The sequence below is a fragment of the Stenella coeruleoalba genome (genome assembly GCF_951394435.1).
Source record: "Stenella coeruleoalba genome assembly, chromosome: 2".
Classification (NCBI taxonomy): domain Eukaryota; kingdom Metazoa; phylum Chordata; class Mammalia; order Artiodactyla; family Delphinidae; genus Stenella; species Stenella coeruleoalba.
The window spans coordinates 78,058,104-78,076,360 of record NC_137147.1 but is presented as its reverse complement, the minus strand read 5'-3'; the positions used below and the strand labels follow the sequence as shown (position 1 = coordinate 78,076,360).

The following is an 18,257-nucleotide window of genomic DNA, read 5'->3' as shown; positions in this document are numbered from 1 at the left end:
ATAAATGTGTTTTTTTAATGCTTTATCCAACTTTCCTAGTTGTGTTGGATGGGAACATGCTAGTCCATCATAGCCAGTGTGGAGGTTTATATCATTCGCAATTTTAAGTGTTCATTGACAACATAGAATCAGAGGAATTTTTCAGGTGGGAATGGTTTTCTGTGAAATGTCACTGTATCAATTAACCTTATGTTAAAAAGTCTTAACTCCTCGGCTGTTTAAATTGAGGAGGTACAACAGGGAGGTCAGAAATGTAGCTATACTTTCATTTTTTTTCTCTGAAATGAAATGATGTGCCTATTTTATCTGTTAAGTTGGGTTCTCAAGCTACCGTACATGGTAATGGTCTAGGGTTTTTTTTTGTTTGTTTGTTTGTTTTTTTATAGTTGTAGCTCGTGGACTCTAGATCACGGGCTCAGTAGCTTTGGCACATGGGCTTAGTTGCTCCACAGCATGTGGGATCTTCGGACCAGGGATCGAACCCATGTCCCCTGCGTTGGTAGGTGGATTCTTAACCACTGCACCATTGGGAAGTCCCGTAATGGTCTAGTTTTTAAACCAGATATTTCATGCATTATTTTCTTTGCACACTTATGAAAGCCTAAAGGAAAGACATATTATTTCTCAAACTATAGACCATTCTACTTGAGCTGCTCCAACTAATATATTATAAATTCATAAGAAGTAGCATTGAGAGGAACACTAGAACAGTCTAAGACATAGGAGAATACAAAATATGTTCAATTTGAAGCATGGAACTCAGACTTCTGCCCCCAGGAGATTGTGATTCCATAGATTTGAAGTAGGAAATTTCCAGATGATTCCTTTGCAGGTAATCTGAAGATATACTTTGAGAAACATTAGTTTGTAGATTTAACCCTAGTAATTCCCAAGGTTTACTGTTACTCAACTGTGTTATATTTGTTTCACGAAAACAAGAAACTGATCTGAAGTTTTTGGAATTCCATGTACATTTAATTTTTAATGTGATTACTGTCCAAAATAGTATTCATTGCACTAGTGTAGTGTAATACTTAAGTGTATGAGTTTGGGAATCAGATTGCCTAATGTTCAAATTCTAATCCTGTCCTAAATAGCTGTGTGACTTTGGACAAGTAACCTAACTTCTCTGAACCCTGGTTGGGGATTAAATTGTTGAAATGTATGCAATGCGTTTATCATTGATAAAAGCACTTTTAAAATACTAATTATTACAACAACCTTGTGAGTAGATGGCATAATTTTTCTTGCTTTCCTAGTGGGGAAATTTAAGTCTAGAAAATTTGAGTAAACTATTTAAGCTGAAGTAGTTACGGAGTGGCAGAGGCAGTGGTGAGGCTCAGGTCTTTATGAGCCTATTCGTTGGCTCGTACTCTAAACTTCTTCCCACTGTCCAATGTCCCCGACACCCACACCACCTGGTGGGTATAAATGTTATCTCAAGAAACATTTTCCCTAGCTCAGTGCCACTCGGAGTGTTTCTTCAGCATCGATATCATGCAGGAGCATTTTAGAAATGCAAATACTCATGCCCCACCTCAGGCTTACTGAATCAGAAACTCTAGGGATGGGACCCAGCAATCTGAGGTTTACCAAGCTCTCTGGGTGATTCTGCTGTAAGTTTGAGAAGCACACAAGTAGATCAGTGGTTCTCATCTTTGGCTAGTCATTAGCATTACCTGAGGAGCTTCAAAAAAAAAAAAGAAAGAAAAAAAAAACCCAGATGCCAGGTGCAACCAGACCAATTAAATCAAAATCTATGGAGGCAAGACCCAGCTATCAGCTTCCCAGGTGATTCTATGTGTGGACAAGATTGAGAACAACTGGCTAGATTTTTGTCTGCTAGATAGCCCCTATCCACAAAACTGATAGTTCCTTTATCCCTTACACACTCCCGCCTTTTTTAGGTTCCCAACGGTCCCTGGGGATATCTCGTAGATGCTCAGGGTAAAGTGTGGACTATGCTCTCTGGCTACTGCCATGCCTGGTCTACCCTGGCCATCATTTGCACAGCCTGTGCCACTTGCTCCCAGCTGCCAACATCCCAGCCTCATAGATGCCTTGTCCCGGTGCTGCATCTCAGGCTAAACACCATTCACTGCTCAGTGGTGGATCTGGACCAGAGCAGGAAGCTGGCTTCCCATCCTCTAAGTTCTGCTCTTTTATTGTGGGATGGCTCTCTTCGTTTGCAAAATAGGCCTTTCAGTTCAAGGTATTCACCTGCTCCTGGAGTAGCTCAGCTGGGATGATTTTTTTTTTTTTTTTTTTTTTTGCGGTACGTGGGCCTCTCACCGCTGTGGCCTCTCCTGTTGCGGAGCACAGGCTCTGGACAAGCAGGCTCAGTGGCCATGGCTCACGGGCCCAGCCGCTCCGCGGCATGTGGGATCCTCCCGGACCGGGGCACGAACCTGCGTCCCCTGCATCGGCAGGCGGGCTCTCAACCACTGCGCCACCACGGAAGCCCAGCTGGAATGTTTTAAAGAGCTACCATGCTATTAATCAGGGGCATCTCTCCTCTCCAATCTTCAGGTCCTATTGCTGAGCCTGCTCGTTGTGCCAGGTTCCACCTTAAGTAGGGATAAACCCTCTTTCTGGAGCTCCTCCATCACACTGCGGTTTGCCTGCTGTCACCAGCATCTTATTCATCAGACCTGCCCATGGATGTTGGAACCGCTTCAGCCTAAATGGCGCCTAACTGCACCTGCCATATCTATAAATTGGGCCAGCCAGTATTCTTGCTATAAATATAGGGAATGAGATATATTTAGTGAGGCTAGTATTTAAATTTCATAACTATGGTAACATGAACATAGGAACTAATTCATTCAGAATCAGACTGAATGGAAAACTGAATTTTGGTGGGTGTACCTTATATTTTATTTTCAATACTTTTATATTTTGAGATAATTGTAGATTTGCATGCAATTATAAAAAAACAATTGAGAGAGCCCGCATACGCTTCATCTAGTTTCCCCAATGGAACTAACTATGGAAGCATATCACAGCTAGGAAATTGGCACTGATACAATCCATCAACGACATTCAGAGATCACCAGTTTTAGTTTTACATGCACTCATGTGTGTGTCTGTGCATGTATTTAGTGCTATGTAATTTTATCACACACATAGATTGATATGGCCACCAAACTACAGAACATTTCCATCACAAGGATCTCTTATGCCACCCTGCTGACACCACCCTGGTGGGAGAATAGGAGCATTGCCTGCTTCCAACAGGCAGGAAATGTTAGAGCAGCTCCCAGATCAGTCCTACTAACACCACCGGGCAAGAGAATTGGAGTACCACCGCCTGACTCTGCATGGGTGGGGTGGGGAGGGAGATCAGCTCCCAGTGAAATGAAGGGTGAGCAAGATGAAATTTCCCCTTCGGGTCTGGCTAGGGTAGGACGGGTATTGCCACAAAGGCTTTCCACGTGAGGCTTCTCTTTTGTTGGTTCCTTGACCGGAGGAACAGACTTTTCTTAGAGCTTACTTTATCTGTGTCTGTTGGCAGTTCCAGGATGGAGGCCACTAGAGTTCCTGTCTGGGATTTATGGAAGGTAGTAAAGAAACCTAAAAAACTCATCCCTCATCACCGTCCCAAAGTCCCTAGCAGTCCACCTTCTTCTTTCCTCCTTGGAGTGTTCCTCTGTTTGCTTGTTGTGTTATGTCCACAGTTATAAGAGGGAGGACCTGGGAGGCTCCATCTTGGCTAGAACCAGAAGTCTGATCTATACTTGATTTTTTTTTTTTTTTTTTTTTTTTTTGCAGTACGCGGGCCTCTCACGGTTGTGGCCTCTCCCGTTGCGGAGCACAGTCTCTGGACGCACAGGCTCAGCGGCCATGGCTCACGGGCCCAGCCGCTCCGCGGCATGTGGGATCTTCCCGGACCGGGGCACGAACCCGTGTCCCCTGCATCGGCAGGCGGACTCTCAACCACTGCGCCACCAGGGAAGCCCAATACTTGATTTTTAAGAGGAATAAGTAGATAACAGGTATGTTGATACCAATAATTAATTCACAGAAGCAACTTTTCATGATGTTATCATTTTAGTTTCACTCAGTACTCTACATGTGTCATAAATATTATGCCATAGTAAGTGACAAGAGTTCACTTTCAAAATGAGACTATTCTGTAAATAACTCCTGAAGCATCAAAGAAAATTAAATTCTCTCTGTCGTTTTGTGTGGGTGTACTGAGATGAGTTTAATTCTCCAAACAATGGTTGTTTTCCACTTAACAAGAAACCTACCAGCGAACCAATTTGGCTAAAAGAGATTTTATTGCACATGGAAAACTTGGAGCAGAGTTAGATAATTGACCAAATATGAGGACAGTTTTAAAAATAGCACCACTGAAGATAAAGATCCTAAACAGCACTCAGAGATGCAATGTCTTTCTTCAAGTACGTGGAGCTTATTATGTAGAAATATCCACTGGCTAAGCAAGACAAAAGCATTGATTGAATAAACCACATCTGGATTTCAAGGGAACCCCATTTAGCCACAAAATTGGATTCTTCCTCTTGTTCGTATCTACATTTGCAAAATAAGCGTCACTATTTTGATTCTGTTTAGTTAGAAATAATGTTTTTTCAAATCAGAGAGCTTATTCCTTTAAAATATTTTGGTAAGTGATGTGTAAAATGAAAGACTAAGAACACTTTGGAGTTTCCACATTAGGTGAAAGCAAGCCTGTATCTCCCAAAATTATTTGAAGTCCTTTGTTCAGAATCAGTCACTGAGAACTGAATATCTTCTTGATCGATGCTGAGAATTTAAATAGTGTTCAGAAAAAAAAAATAGTGTTCAGAGACACTGGAAGGGTAAAGGTACTTTATTGGAAATGACACAAGCTCTGAAAACAGTACTATATTTTCCTAGCAAGACACTTCTTCTGGTAAAAGGTATATTGGGACACATCACAGTCTCAGGGTGGTGACATTATGAAATGTTAACTAGACCTTCTACTCCCACAAATATCTGAGGAAACAAAGAGCATTTGTTCAGTCTTAACCACTGCCCAAGACCAACTTTTTTTTGATTAAATTTTATTTTTTTTATTGAAGTATAGTTGGTTTCCAATGTTGTGTTAGTTTCAGGTGTACAGCAAAGTGATTCAGTTATATACACATTCTTTTTCAGATTCTTTTCCCTTATAGGTTATTACAGGTTATTACAAAATATTGAGTATAGTTCCCTGTGCTACACAGTAGGTCCTTGTTTTTCTATTTTACATATAGTAGTGTGTATATGTTAATTCCAAACTCCTAATTTATCTCTCCCTGCCACCCTTTCCCCTTTGGTAACCATATTTGTTTTCTATGTCTGTGGGTCTATTTCTGGTTTGTATACAGCACCAACTTTTTAAAAACTCTGTCTCCATGATTGCAACTGAAGTAGATGCTTGGGGAAGGTGTGCTTGGTCTCTCCACAGTGATCTCCCTATGAAGTAGAGGAAACAGAAGGAATAAAACTCTTACTCATGACAGATTCTCTCAGTTTCACGTAAACGTGTTCCACGTGAGAAAGTAGGCAAGCTTAACATTTAAGCTTTCACGTTTAGTCAGAATAAAGGTTAGTTTCCAGGTAGATCAAAGAAAACTCTGACTACACAAAGATATAAACTATGGAACAATATTTTAGGGTTTGCTCTTTAGGCCCGAAGCATGGGCCCTTCTAGAACACTGGAGCTGTTCTAATAAACAAGGGTTTCTGCCTCTTGGGATCGCTTTTGCCACTTCCATTACCATTTGGGGGCCCACACCCCTGAGTTGGACAAAATGAGCACAGTATACCTAAAGTTTTCCATTGCCCGGTGTGGAAGCAAAGCCTCAGCCCTTGTACCGGTATCTACGATGTGTTTCCGATTTATCATCTTCCGTTTTCTATTCGGATAGAAACTCATGGGAAGGGTGGAGGGGATATAGGTCTGCACCCCCATCACCATCTCCCTACCTGCTCTCCTCATCTCTCCCACCACTTTGGGCCGGCGGTTTAGTGATGTGATCCTTGAGTGGACACAGAAGGGACTGATTGTGCCAGTCTAAGGGCTCCCTTTCTGCACCCACAGGAGTAGGGCTCTGGACAGAGGATACGGAGTGAAGACGGCTCTACCCACTGGTGGAGAGATGAGCCTAGCATGAATCTTTTGTGACAGTTATAAATATTGAGCTACAATATTATACAGCAACTGGAACCCCTCCTTGGAAAATAGCATATTTAAATAGAGTTTGCAAAAGGGTTAACTGAACAGAGGACACCCTTCCTGTTCACCCATAAAGAATGTTCTCAGCTGAGGACTACCCAGTCCTTGCAGGTGTGTCTTGGGTGATATGATGCTTTATCTGGTTACATCCTTTGGGTCATGCTCGTGATTGTTCTGCTCACTTGTCAAAGCCACACCAGGGGTCAACGGCAGATTCTTTTCTCAGTTCTAAAAGGCTGGCTCGTCTCTCTGAAATGACACACACACGGAGACCTACTTATTTGTGTGAGTGCCAGTATTCTCAATCGAGTAACTGCTCGAGACACCTTTTCAGCTGTTTTTATTTTGGAGGAACAATCTCGGTTTCCTGCCTCTGGTTAACACGGGTGATTGGCTTTAGAGAAAGCCTTATTTTTATTATTTTTTCATTTACGAAATTAAGTTAGAATCTGTAAATGTAAGAGGAATTGGTTATTTGTAGACCTAACCAAGAGGAGTTTGGAAATACTCATCATAAAATAGCTGTAAATATTCCCTAAAGCAACTGCTTTCAGACTCTCCACAGAAAGACAAAGCCTACAGTAATATATGTGGTTTCATTTTATGTTCATGATAGATTCCTCTTTTTAGACTGTAATTTGGAAACAGTTCAACAGCTGAGTTGGCAACTAAAACCCACCCTCTAAAACATATAAGTGAAATGTGGATGCTATAATCCTAAGGGCAGAGCCTGCTCCCAGTTTGGCATTCTTTGGTTCCAGCTGTTGACTAGAGATAAGTTAGATTATAACAGTAAAACCAGAAAATGCTGTTAATGCAAATTCCTTGCATTGCATGTCTCTCTTTAAAGAGCAAGTGGACATTCTTGCAAATGACCAGAATAGGAGGCTATTTGTCTTTTCTCAGCCCAGCGACTGTAAGTAGATATGGAAGGCAAGGCCTCATGAATTTTATGTCACATTTAATTTTATTTTAAGGAGGTTAAAATAGAGGGCTTTAAAGCCTCAACCAGGCATGTCATTTTCTTTGTCCTTCTCTGTTCAGTGTTTCCTAGTTCACCACAACAAGCACTTACAATTTTCATAGTGAGGGAGAGGTTATTTTAGATCCCCAGTTATACATACCATGACGTTAAGACGAAAATTAAAATGATACAATCCCTTATACAGTACCTTATATAGACAAAGCGTGTTTTCATGAAGCAATATATGCTTGCATGGGGATGGGAGAAACCAGCAGACATACGCAAGGCATCTTGGACTCTTGGATACTTGTACAGTGATCACTCCAATTTCAATTATTCTCTCCATGGTCCCCATGAGTTCATTTTTATCTGTCTATCTATCCATCCATCCTTTGTTTTCTCTCACAAAAGATGTATGACAGCTTACAAAGATAGATGGACAAATAAAATTTAATAGTGGAAGAAAAAGGAAAATGAAAAATAGATGTGGGTGTGCAAGATAGACGATAATGATTTGTAATCATGTTAACAATTGGGCCACAAGTGTAGTTTTCTAAGATTTTTCTTGGCCACTGCCAAAAGGAAAATCTGGTTGGTCACTAGATTCAGGATCTACGGGATCAAAACAAACCATTTACTTGGTAGAAGCCCTTTGTTCTTGGAACTAGAGCCAGACAGGAAATTCTTCTAAGAGGCTCGTAAAGAAGACAGTATCCTGTGATGAACACCCGTGACAACATCTTTGCAATAGAGGTGGTGACCTATTTCTTACACAACGCACCCCCCCCCATGTAGGCTGGTGACATCATATTCAAGAGCAGGTCTGTAAAAATGGATTCTGCAGCTGGCAGTCAGTCCAGCTTCATCTAGAATCTGACCATGTACACATATGAAGTCTCAGGATAGTGTATGGACCCAGTCTGTACTTAATAAAGGTAAGCAATTAGTATTATTGCTACACACTGTTGCGTGTCAGATGTGTGCCTACTTCTGATGGCGAAGAGATGGGCTCCACGCATGCAGCGGAGTGAACTTGGTGGGCAAGAGCATCTCTGAGCTCACAGCTCTCACCTCGCACGCACTTGTGTGATCTCAAAATGCAGCCGCGTTCAAGTTGGGTGATGCCACATGTGGGCTCTCTAGGGAAGACAGGCTTGCTCCAGGTAACGCTTGAAAAGCCGAAACTCCATAGTTACAGCCAGTATGGGGAGGAAGCCAAATCTGAGCTAAGTGGAGTACCTTCCCAGCAGAAACCTGCCAGCTTCAGCTCTTCGTTCTAGGAAGATTCAGACTCCTTTTAAGGAGTTAAAAAGATGAGAAGTCCTTTGGGATTTCCCAGGATGGAAGAGAGTGAAGATTTGGCTTTTCGCTCATTAGTCCCAGGTGACTCCGAGATCCAGCAGGATCTCCCGTCTACATTCTGCTCCCCTTCCCTCATCCTCCCCGTCTTGCCCTCTCTTTCTAAATCTCATTAAATGGTTCATCACAGTTGGTCCTATCATGTCAGAACGCAGGGACTGCCAGAACCTGCCTAGAACAGAATTCATCTGGAGTTGAAATACCCTCCGCCTGGGTTAATCTCCTCGGCGGTTGCACGTAAAGCGCGGGGCAGCATGTGGTGGAGATTAGGCATGCCTCGGTGTTGAATTCTGAGCTCCAGGATGTGTGTGGGCCCGCATCCCTCACAGCCACGTCACTTTCTTCTTTTAATGAAAGCTGAAACCCAGCTCCCGCCAGAGGACAGTGGGAGTGAACAAATGTATAGGAAAAGAAAATAGACATGGTTAGGAAGGCTGGCTGCCCGACCCCTGGTCTGGGCTGGAAACAGCCCACCCCCTCCTTCCTAGCCCGTGGAATGCAGGAGGGGCTGCAAGAGAAGCCAGGAGGGCTCCTGGGGAGGAATTAAGGTTCGGTATGTTTCTGGCTTCTCTGTAAATACTGGACACCTCCGAATGGAAGAACAGCTGAGAAGAGTGACTGCTAATCCCCCAGTGCCAGGAGGAGGCCTGCCTCTCCCTTCTAGATCCCAGCAGATGGTGGATGAAACAGGCTTCCCTCGAGGCAAGGGCAGCAGGAACTGTCCCACCTTCTGTTCCTTCAGCCAGCCCTGCACGTCTCCCTCATGGCCTGTCCCTGCCCAGAAGGGCCTCGCCGGCCCTCGAGAGCCTTGGGGACACGCCCCGGCTTTGGCTTTCGCCGTCCGGCTGGGATGCTCAAGGTCAGCCAAGCTGGACTCGGGCCAGCACTGGCAGCTTGGGAAGCCTTCAGCGAAATTCCGCGGGCCTGGGGAAGAACAGCCAGGCAGTGTCGCCACGTCTCTCCCTCTGTGAATTACCTGGGGAAGAGGGGCGGTGACTTATTTAAAATGCACATGCACTCTTCCAGGGTGAAACCTGGGAATCTGAATTGCTGTTAGAGGTAACTTGGCTGCAAGTGGTTCTAGCATTCTACTTGGGGAAACAGCAGCCCGAGTGGACTGGAAGGCATTTGGGGTGGTGGATAGGAACAGGGTGTCGTCTGGTGCCTGGATTTGAAGCCTTACTCTTCCGTTTGCTCAGCCGTGTGACCTTGAGCAAAGCAGGCGCAACGGTTCCCTACCTCATAGGATACAAACCAGTCTTTCTCAATGGCAGGGCACAGCCATTCTCGGGTTTTTAAATCAATTTAGTCACAATTCATATCAAAAAATGTAACTGGGAGGTTGGCTACACAGCAATGTGAATGTGCTTAACGCTACTGAACTGTACAATTTTAGTTGGTTAAGGTGGGACATTTTATGTTATGTGTATTTTACTGAAATTTTAAAAAAAGAGAAATGTCTAGACTGCACCAAAGTTTAAGTCATTTTTATATACTTACGTAGACACGACAGAAGCCAATCTCAATTTTCAAATTAAATGGATCCCTGAAAAAATTGTGTCAAATGAAAATCAGTCATTGAATCTTATTTTCCATTGACTTATAATTTAAGTCAATATATAAAAACAGCGTTTAGAGTTTTAAAACGTGGAAATTGAGCAGTATTGCAATGAACAAATATCGAACCATCATAGATATTTAAGGGGAAAAAAGTGTTCTTACCATAAATATAGTGCATAAGAAACTATGTTTTGTTCTAAGTGGGAAAAAGTGAAATTGTTTTTAAACATTTTAAGGGTGAAGATTATTTCATGAAACTGGTCTCAGTATTCCACTGACCTACCCACCCCTGCTCCCGGGCAGACTGATTCCTAGGTGGGTGGACTGGAATTGGCCTCCTGCGCCCTGCAAGTATTTACAAAGGATTCAGGGAATAACCGTGGTGTTCAGTGATCTGCTAGACTTTCCAGGAGTTCCCTTTACACATATGGCAGTGAATGTGGGAATGTGCCACCAGTCACTCCCAAGGAGAAACTCTTTCTTTCACACAAGTGTTAATGCACTTCAGTCCTACTCTGCTTTAAAAATAATGAAATACTTCCTCAGGAAGGCTTTCTCTGAACGCTCTTTTGAATCCCTCTTTTTGTGACTATCTCAATGATTCCCTCGTTCTTCCTAGTGTGTACCATAACTGTCCCTGACTTGTCTGTAGCTGCTCTGCAGTACGAGTCCTGCTCTGTTTTATTTCTGTCTTCCAGCGACTAGCACAGTTCTTGTGCCGTAAATATTTGCTGAATCAATAAGTGAATGACATTGACCCAAATCTTCAAAAGTGAGAGCTATAGCTGCCCCCAGAAGTATCATTATTACTGAATTGTAATAGTTACAATTTGCTTTGTATCTTCTATGTGGCTTATATCACTTGTCTCTAATTATTACAATAACTAATCATCTCTGCCTGAAAGGAGTTACTGTGTCCTTTTTCAGAGGGGAAAATTGAGGCTTATGAAAGTGAAGTGACTTGCCCAAGAGCAAAATAGGTAGTAAGTGACAGAGGCGGGATTCAAACCTAGGGATGTTGGGCTGTAACACCCGTCCCATTTCTCCTTCTTTTTGGTTCTTCTGCATCTGCCTGAGCCAAAACAGCTCCTCTCTTTGCATCCTGTCAACAGGCATTTTCGCTGAGAAAGGCCTACCGTGTGGCAGAGGGTGATTCCAGCTGGCGTGACCCTCACCTGGCTCCATCACCCAGCCGCCCTCATACTTTCTTCTCCAGACCAACCCAAACATGGTTGGGGAGCTCAGCGGGGAGGGCCCAGCATTCCCCAGTCTGGACAAGTATCTAATCAGCAGGCCTCCTTAGCATATCAATCCAAGACCACTCCAGAGATGGATGCCTGGGCCCAGTTTCTATTTTTAACTGGTGTGAAGGGGAGGAAAAACACAAGCATTAAAAATCAAAGTGCCAGTGAAGAACTGAGAATACAGGGCAACCCAGGGCAAACCAGTGATCTGTGTCCTTATGTCTCTCTGTTTCTTTCTCTTCTCCTTGATTCAAGTAATCCCTTACTCCAAAGTCTCAAGATCCTCCACAAAGAAGCTGATGTCATTTATACCAGTGCTTCTCACACTTCAGCATACGTATGACTCAACTGAGCATCTTGCTAAAATGCAGATTCTGATTCAATAGTTCCGGGGTGGGGCCTGGAACTGCTTTTCTAATTCACTCCTGGTTATGACCATACTGTGCATCCCGGCGATATGTTCAGTCGGTTGAAGTTGCTGTTATCTTCTTGACAAGAACATTTCTCTTTCAGTCTTGTCTTTGTCTGGAATAAACGCTTTTGCGTTATTAAGATGAATGTTCATCTCTCCACCAGCAGGTGGACAAGCAACCCTTGGCATTTGTTCCTTCATTCCCTTTGGCAGCAGGGGAGTCTTTCCTGGCCTAAAGGCAGGAGTCTGAGTTTGAGAAAAACCCTGGAATCATGGAGGAGAGCCCCCTGATGTCCCAGCTGGGGTAAACCTGCCCTCTCCTCCAACAAGACTGGGCAGGCTCTCACAGCAGCTGTTTCCAGCCTCTTTCCCTGACCAGCCCCTGAGCCATGCGTAAATTGGGGACCAAGGTGGCCTTGGTTAATCTCAGCTTTCTGCACAGCCCCAGCTCTCCGAGTTGTCATGCAGGTTGGTGGGGACTAAGCCAGGAGGGTGCCCTGTCCCAGGCACCCCTTTTCTGGCCACCCAAATGTGCTGCTGTGGTGCCCTTTGGGCCCATGAGGACTGCCAGGGCTCTGCTCCCCCAGCTTTCCGTCCGGGAAGATGAGAAGCTGCCGTCACTCCCCTGCTGCCCTGGCCCAGCTGTCAGGACCCCTCAGCAGAGGGCGGGGTGCCAAGCCTTCCCCCTTGCGTGTGGCTTGTTGTCTCTTAGGCTGGCGGGGCTGTGGCGAAGCCAGCCACAGCACACCCAGGGGGCACCTCCACCCAAGAAGCGGGAGGGGGCCGGCTGGCGTCACCCGGTCTTCCCCTGCCCCCTACCCTTCACCGCCTGCCCCTCCCTAGCTCCCTATTTGGCCATCCCCCTGGTTGCCCCCTCCCCTTCCTTACATGGTCTGGGGGGCCCCCGGGCTGATCCTCTCCCCTGCCCTTGGCTCCATGAATGGCCTCGGCGCTCCTCAGTGGTGCGAAGGCGACCAAATAAGGCAAGGTGGCCGACCGGGCCCCCCACCCCTGCCCCCGGCGGCTCCAACTGACCCCGTCCATCAGCGCGCTATAAAGCCGCGCGCCCCGCGCGGGGCACCAGCGCCTGCCACACCGCCCGAGCAGCCGAGCCGAGCCCGCCCCGCGGACGGTGAGTCAGCGCCGCCCGCCCCGCGCCTGGAGCCGGTGCCCCGCGCCCCCACCGCTCCATCACTTTTTTTCTCCTTAAGACCAAACTTTTCATTTGGTTCGAACTTCTTTTGTCCTGGGTCTCGGTCTTCACTGGAGAGGGGCGCGTGGAGGGGTAGCCTTGGGCCCCAGTGGGGCTTTTGGGGTCCCCGCTGCCGTGTGCTTTTCCCTCTAGCTGGGGCTCGAGCATGGATCGGGGTGTGGATGGGCCCGAAGTGGCTTCCCGGTTCGTGAGAAGGCGAAAATGTAAAGGGCCGGGGAGGACCTGCTAAGGGGTGACCGTCCCTCTTGCACTGGGGCAGGGGAGGAGCCTCCTGGCCTGGGAGCCTGGGCGGTTCCTCTCCCCTGCAATGCAGCTTCTTCCCACCCTCCTTTGTCTGCCCCGAGGGGAAGGGAGACGACAGCGTCCCCCGCCCCCCTCCCCTGCCCGGGGACCCCCATCTGCCCTGTCCCTTCCTCCGGGGACGCGGACGAGGCCAGCTCCGCAGGCACTGAACGTAGGCCGCCTTGCTCTCGTCCATCCGTAGACCCCACTGAAGCTTCGCCAAGATGTGCGACGACGAGGAGACCACCGCCCTGGTGTGCGACAACGGCTCCGGGCTGGTGAAGGCCGGCTTCGCGGGCGACGACGCGCCCCGCGCGGTCTTCCCTTCCATCGTGGGCCGCCCGCGCCACCAGGTAAACTTCCCGCCCCGCACAGCCTGCCCTCACCTGGAGCCGTCTCCAGCCCCGCTCCACACCCCTTCCCGCCACCTCTTCAGCCCAGCAATCCAGGAAATGTCTCACCTGCCCCTCCTGTTCCATGAACTCATTAGGTCAGATAGGAAACGCTGGATTCGCTTCCAACCTCAGCCCAGGCAAGCAATACTCACACCCTCCAGCAAACCAGGAAACGTGCAGCACCGCCCCCCCTCCCCCAGTCCACTTCAGGGACACAGCTCTGCCAGGGGTCCAACTTCCTCCTGTGAAAAGGCGGCAGCTTCTCTTTTCCACTCCTGACCTGCATTTTTAGTCCTCAGTATCTTCTCTAGCTCTTATACATCTCACTTTACTCCTTGGCCTCCCTTTTCAGTCCTGTTCAAAACTCAGAATAATACAACGTATCCGAACCAACCAGGAGCCAAGCCACATTGCTCCCTCTTGTTCACAGCCAGTTTATAGGGTTCCCAAAATGTAATCCATCTGCTTCCTGGCTGTTGCATTTTTAGAAGCCGGTTATGACAGAGGCAGTAAAGTGCCGTGGTGACAGTGACATACCACCTTGTTTATTAAAAGAAATGCCACGCTCTCTGGCTTTGCCTCGGTGCCTGGCCAGACACGCTGCCAGGGGGGAGAGTGGTATTCCTCAGTGTTGGCGGACCATGCGTACTCCAGGACAGCTCTAGGAGGGCTGGATTTCCCAGACAGGATGGTAATAGCATATCAGTCCATCTTTTTATGTTTACTTGATGAATGTCAAACTCTTTCCTTGGGAGAAATACAGTGTGTCATTAATTCAGTCATTCCACAGTGTAGTCATTTATATTCCAGTTGACATAGGTGATGAGCTTAATAATTTAATGAAGGCATTATGGTATTTTAAAAATGAGGCGAGGCTCTGCTTCTTCCGTGAAATAGCTTCATTTCTTCCCATCCCTAGTTATATTCTAAACAATAGAATTATACCTCTTGGGGGTGGAGTGGGGAGAAGGTACAAGATTAACTTTAAATGATATTTCTGAATTGGGGTAAATTCCTATTGTTTCTTATTTCTCGTATTCATAAGATGTCACTTGACTTGGACAGTTACGTAGAAATGAATAAGGCATTGATTGTATTCCTGACACGGTGGAAGCTTGATTTTCTCATTACTTTCTTCTTGTAGGGAGTCATGGTGGGTATGGGTCAGAAGGATTCCTACGTAGGTGATGAGGCCCAGAGCAAGCGAGGTATCCTGACTCTCAAGTACCCCATTGAGCACGGCATCATCACCAACTGGGATGACATGGAGAAGATCTGGCACCACACCTTCTACAATGAGCTCCGCGTGGCCCCTGAGGAGCACCCCACTCTGCTCACTGAGGCCCCACTGAACCCCAAGGCCAACCGTGAGAAGATGACCCAGATCATGTTTGAGACCTTCAATGTCCCCGCCATGTACGTGGCCATCCAGGCGGTGCTGTCCCTGTATGCTTCTGGCCGTACCACAGGTGTGTTGGGATTGTGAGATAGTCCCTGATTAATTACATTCCCAAGTCTTCGACCTTGCTGGGAATCGGTCTCCCCAGTGAGAAAGGAATGATCCCTTTCCTCACGCTCCCTGGGAAGGTGTCTCTGCTAAGGGAGAGGGGTAACAATAATACCCTGAGGTTGGTCTCAGAGCACACTTATTTCTAAGAACTGAAAGAATACGGAATTAGATCCTCCCCTTGCCTAAAGTATGTGATGTCACACATTGAGCCTTTGCACAAACTATCAGCCTGGAATGCAGCAGTCATTGGTGTGTGTTCACACCATCACAGCCCCTGGGCACACATCCCTACAGGGTCTGAGTCAAAAAAGAGAAGAACACGTGTAAGTTAGAAGAGAGGAAAGAAAAACACGCCTGGTTGCTTGCATAAGGTGCTAATAGCTGGTAAGAGGGATGGTCATTTGAAAGTGTCCTGGGGAAATTTTTCTACTACAATATTTAAGAGGATGAACTGTTGCTGGCTTCAGATTTGGCATCCATTATGCTCATTTTTATTCTTCGTGTGTAAGGGATCTAATTTTATCTGGATCCTTGCCCAGTGCTAGTATCTCTTAGCCAGGATTGGAAGCAGGCTTTGACATGGTTAAAGCAGTGGTGTCCTCAGAGATTTACCTTGTTCTTGTGGATTTTCTCTGACAGGCATTGTTCTGGACTCTGGGGATGGCGTAACCCACAACGTCCCCATCTATGAGGGCTATGCTTTGCCCCATGCCATCATGCGTCTGGATCTAGCTGGTCGGGATCTCACTGACTACCTCATGAAGATCCTCACTGAGCGTGGCTACTCCTTTGTCACCACCGGTGAGTGTGTGTGTATCTGCCGTAGTATGTGTCTTGTTTTTTACCCTCCCCCAGCGAACCCCCCAACCTCCTCAAGGTTGATTTCATCTTTCAGAGCTTAACTGTGACACGCTTTATTTCTGCAGCTGAACGTGAAATTGTTCGCGATATTAAAGAGAAGTTGTGCTATGTCGCTCTGGATTTTGAGAATGAGATGGCTACGGCTGCTTCTTCCTCCTCCCTGGAGAAGAGCTATGAACTGCCTGATGGCCAAGTCATCACTATTGGCAATGAACGCTTCCGCTGCCCTGAGACGCTCTTCCAGCCCTCCTTCATTGGTGAGTTGTAGGGTCTGGTGCAGAAACACCGCTTGGTGGCTCCCAGGGTGAAAGCTATTATAATCAACAATGATTAAGGGGCCCTTGTGTTAAAAGAAGTCATAGCTTGGAGTCCCACACAGCTCAGCCTCAGGTCCCGATGGCTTACAGGGATGGCCATCACTGCTCCGTAGCAATGATATGATAAAGGATGACACACTGGCTTCATCTCAAAATGAGGAATGAGACAGAGTAGTAACTGAATAATCCATACCTGCAAGGAAGAGATGATGACTCAGGAGTGCTGCCTTATTCTGATATGTTCCATCACCAAGTAGCTGGACGTTGCTTTCATCACTCATTATTAAGTGTAACAACACTCCAACTCACAGTAATAACTGGACCTTTGTATGTCACCAGACATCTTTCCTAAGGAGTGATTTCCAAGAGGAAGCTTGTCAGGATCTTATTTTAGTCCATAAATAAGAATTGCATTAATTTACCGTAAATGTGTGTCTCCTCCTTTTCTAATCCATCTCCGTACTCTGATGGGTACAGCAAGTGTTCCCTCCAAACAGGTGCTAAACACAGTTGTTTGTTTCTTGGCAGTCCGTTGTGGATTTACTGTCTGCACTTTTAAGACACCTGTTCCACAAAACCCTGCAATGCGTCCTATAGAGGAACATATGTTTCAGAGACAAATGGTGACAGTTTACCAGCATAGAGGGGTACTATTCTCTTCCCTCTACCCTGGCCCCCTGGCCTGAGGGCACTGTGATTTTTCTTTTTTACACTTGTTCCTAGGTATGGAATCTGCTGGCATCCATGAAACAACTTACAACAGCATCATGAAATGTGACATTGATATTCGCAAGGATCTGTATGCCAACAATGTCTTATCTGGAGGTACCACCATGTACCCTGGTATTGCTGATCGCATGCAAAAGGAAATCACTGCCCTGGCTCCCAGCACCATGAAGATCAAGGTGAGTGGGGGAAGCAAAACAGGTCTCTCCGTATTCCAAGCAGAATTCCTAACTCCTTTCCCCTCACCGCCTAGCTTCCCGTTTCTCATAAACTTTTAGCTTTTCTAACACTTTCTCTGATTTTTCTAGCACTTTTCCCAAGATAGGAGACTTGGAAACACTTTCAAGCAGTGGATAAAAATAAATCTTTGAAGGAAAAAAAATATCTAAATCTTTGAACACATTTTAAAAGACCCCTGCTTTCGGGCTAGCCTCCACCATGCATGTAGCTTATTGCCACATCATATTCTGTTTCAGAGAAGTGGGGAAGTTCTATTTTATAGTGACTTTGATAGTGGAAATGATGAAATAGAGGAAATGCATTAAATTTGACTCAGCCATATTCATTTGTGGGAATGAAGTATCACATTACAGTGAATCGATCACCAATATACTTTCTGTGAATCTCCCCAACATGCGCTCTGTTGCTTGGAACTTCAGAGTTCACTGGTGGTTTTTGTTTTCATTCTGCAGATTATTGCTCCCCCTGAGCGTAAGTACTCTGTCTGGATTGGGGGCTCCATCCTGGCCTCCCTGTCCACCTTCCAGCAGATGTGGATTAGCAAGCAAGAGTATGATGAGGCAGGACCATCCATTGTCCACCGCAAATGCTTCTAAGGTGCCTTCTCTCTTAGTCTACCTTATGTTCAGGATGACGGTATGATGCTTCTTGGAGTCTTCTGAACCACCCTCCCTCATCTCTCATCAATCATTGTACAGTTTGTTTACACACGTGCAATTTATTTGTGCTTCTAATATTTATTGCTTTATAAATAAACCAGACCAGGACTTGCAACCTACAAAAGCAAACCTCTCTCATTTCTTTTTGGGGTTTGGGGTTTGGGGTAGGAGTAGGATGGGGCCAGTGTTTGTGTACTCAGTCTGTGAACTCGTATATTGGCGGCCTTGACACCGGGAGCATTGTAATATCACAGCACCACAAAGTTCATCAGATGAATTAGTGTGACTTTTAGCTGAGAGTTACAAT

The 18,257-nt window shown here is 46.0% G+C and overlaps 1 protein-coding gene across 2 annotated transcripts; it reads left to right on the top strand.

Annotated features, from left to right (window-relative positions):
• The first annotated feature begins 3,932 nt into the window (after nt 1–3,932).
• On the top strand, nt 3,933–17,981 carry ACTC1 (actin alpha cardiac muscle 1). Of its 2 annotated transcripts, XM_079911965.1 has the most exons (7): nt 3,933–3,995; nt 13,445–13,595; nt 14,782–15,106; nt 15,787–15,948; nt 16,074–16,265; nt 17,049–17,230; nt 17,744–17,981. In XM_079911965.1, exons 2-7 carry the CDS (start codon nt 13,467–13,469, stop codon nt 17,885–17,887), a joined length of 1,134 nt encoding a protein of 377 aa, XP_079768091.1. In that variant the 5' UTR covers nt 3,933–3,995; nt 13,445–13,466; the 3' UTR covers nt 17,888–17,981. The 2 variants fall into 2 exon arrangements, with proteins under 2 accessions (XP_079768091.1, XP_079768092.1); XM_079911966.1 differs by lacking the exon at nt 3,933–3,995 and having other exon boundaries at nt 13,438–13,595; nt 14,911–15,106.
• Nucleotides 17,982–18,257: the final 276 nt, after the last annotated feature.

Bases quoted from the DNA above. Each gene is read 5' to 3' on its own strand.
- ACTC1 (XM_079911965.1), top strand. From the start codon at position 13,467: ATGTGCGACGACGAGGAGACCACCGCCCTGGTGTGCGACAACGGCTCC. The intron at 13,596-14,781 runs GTAAACTTCCCG...TTCTTCTTGTAG, and splicing joins TGGGCCGCCCGCGCCACCAG to GGAGTCATGGTGGGTATGGG. The intron at 15,949-16,073 runs GTGAGTGTGTGT...TTATTTCTGCAG, and splicing joins CTACTCCTTTGTCACCACCG to CTGAACGTGAAATTGTTCGC.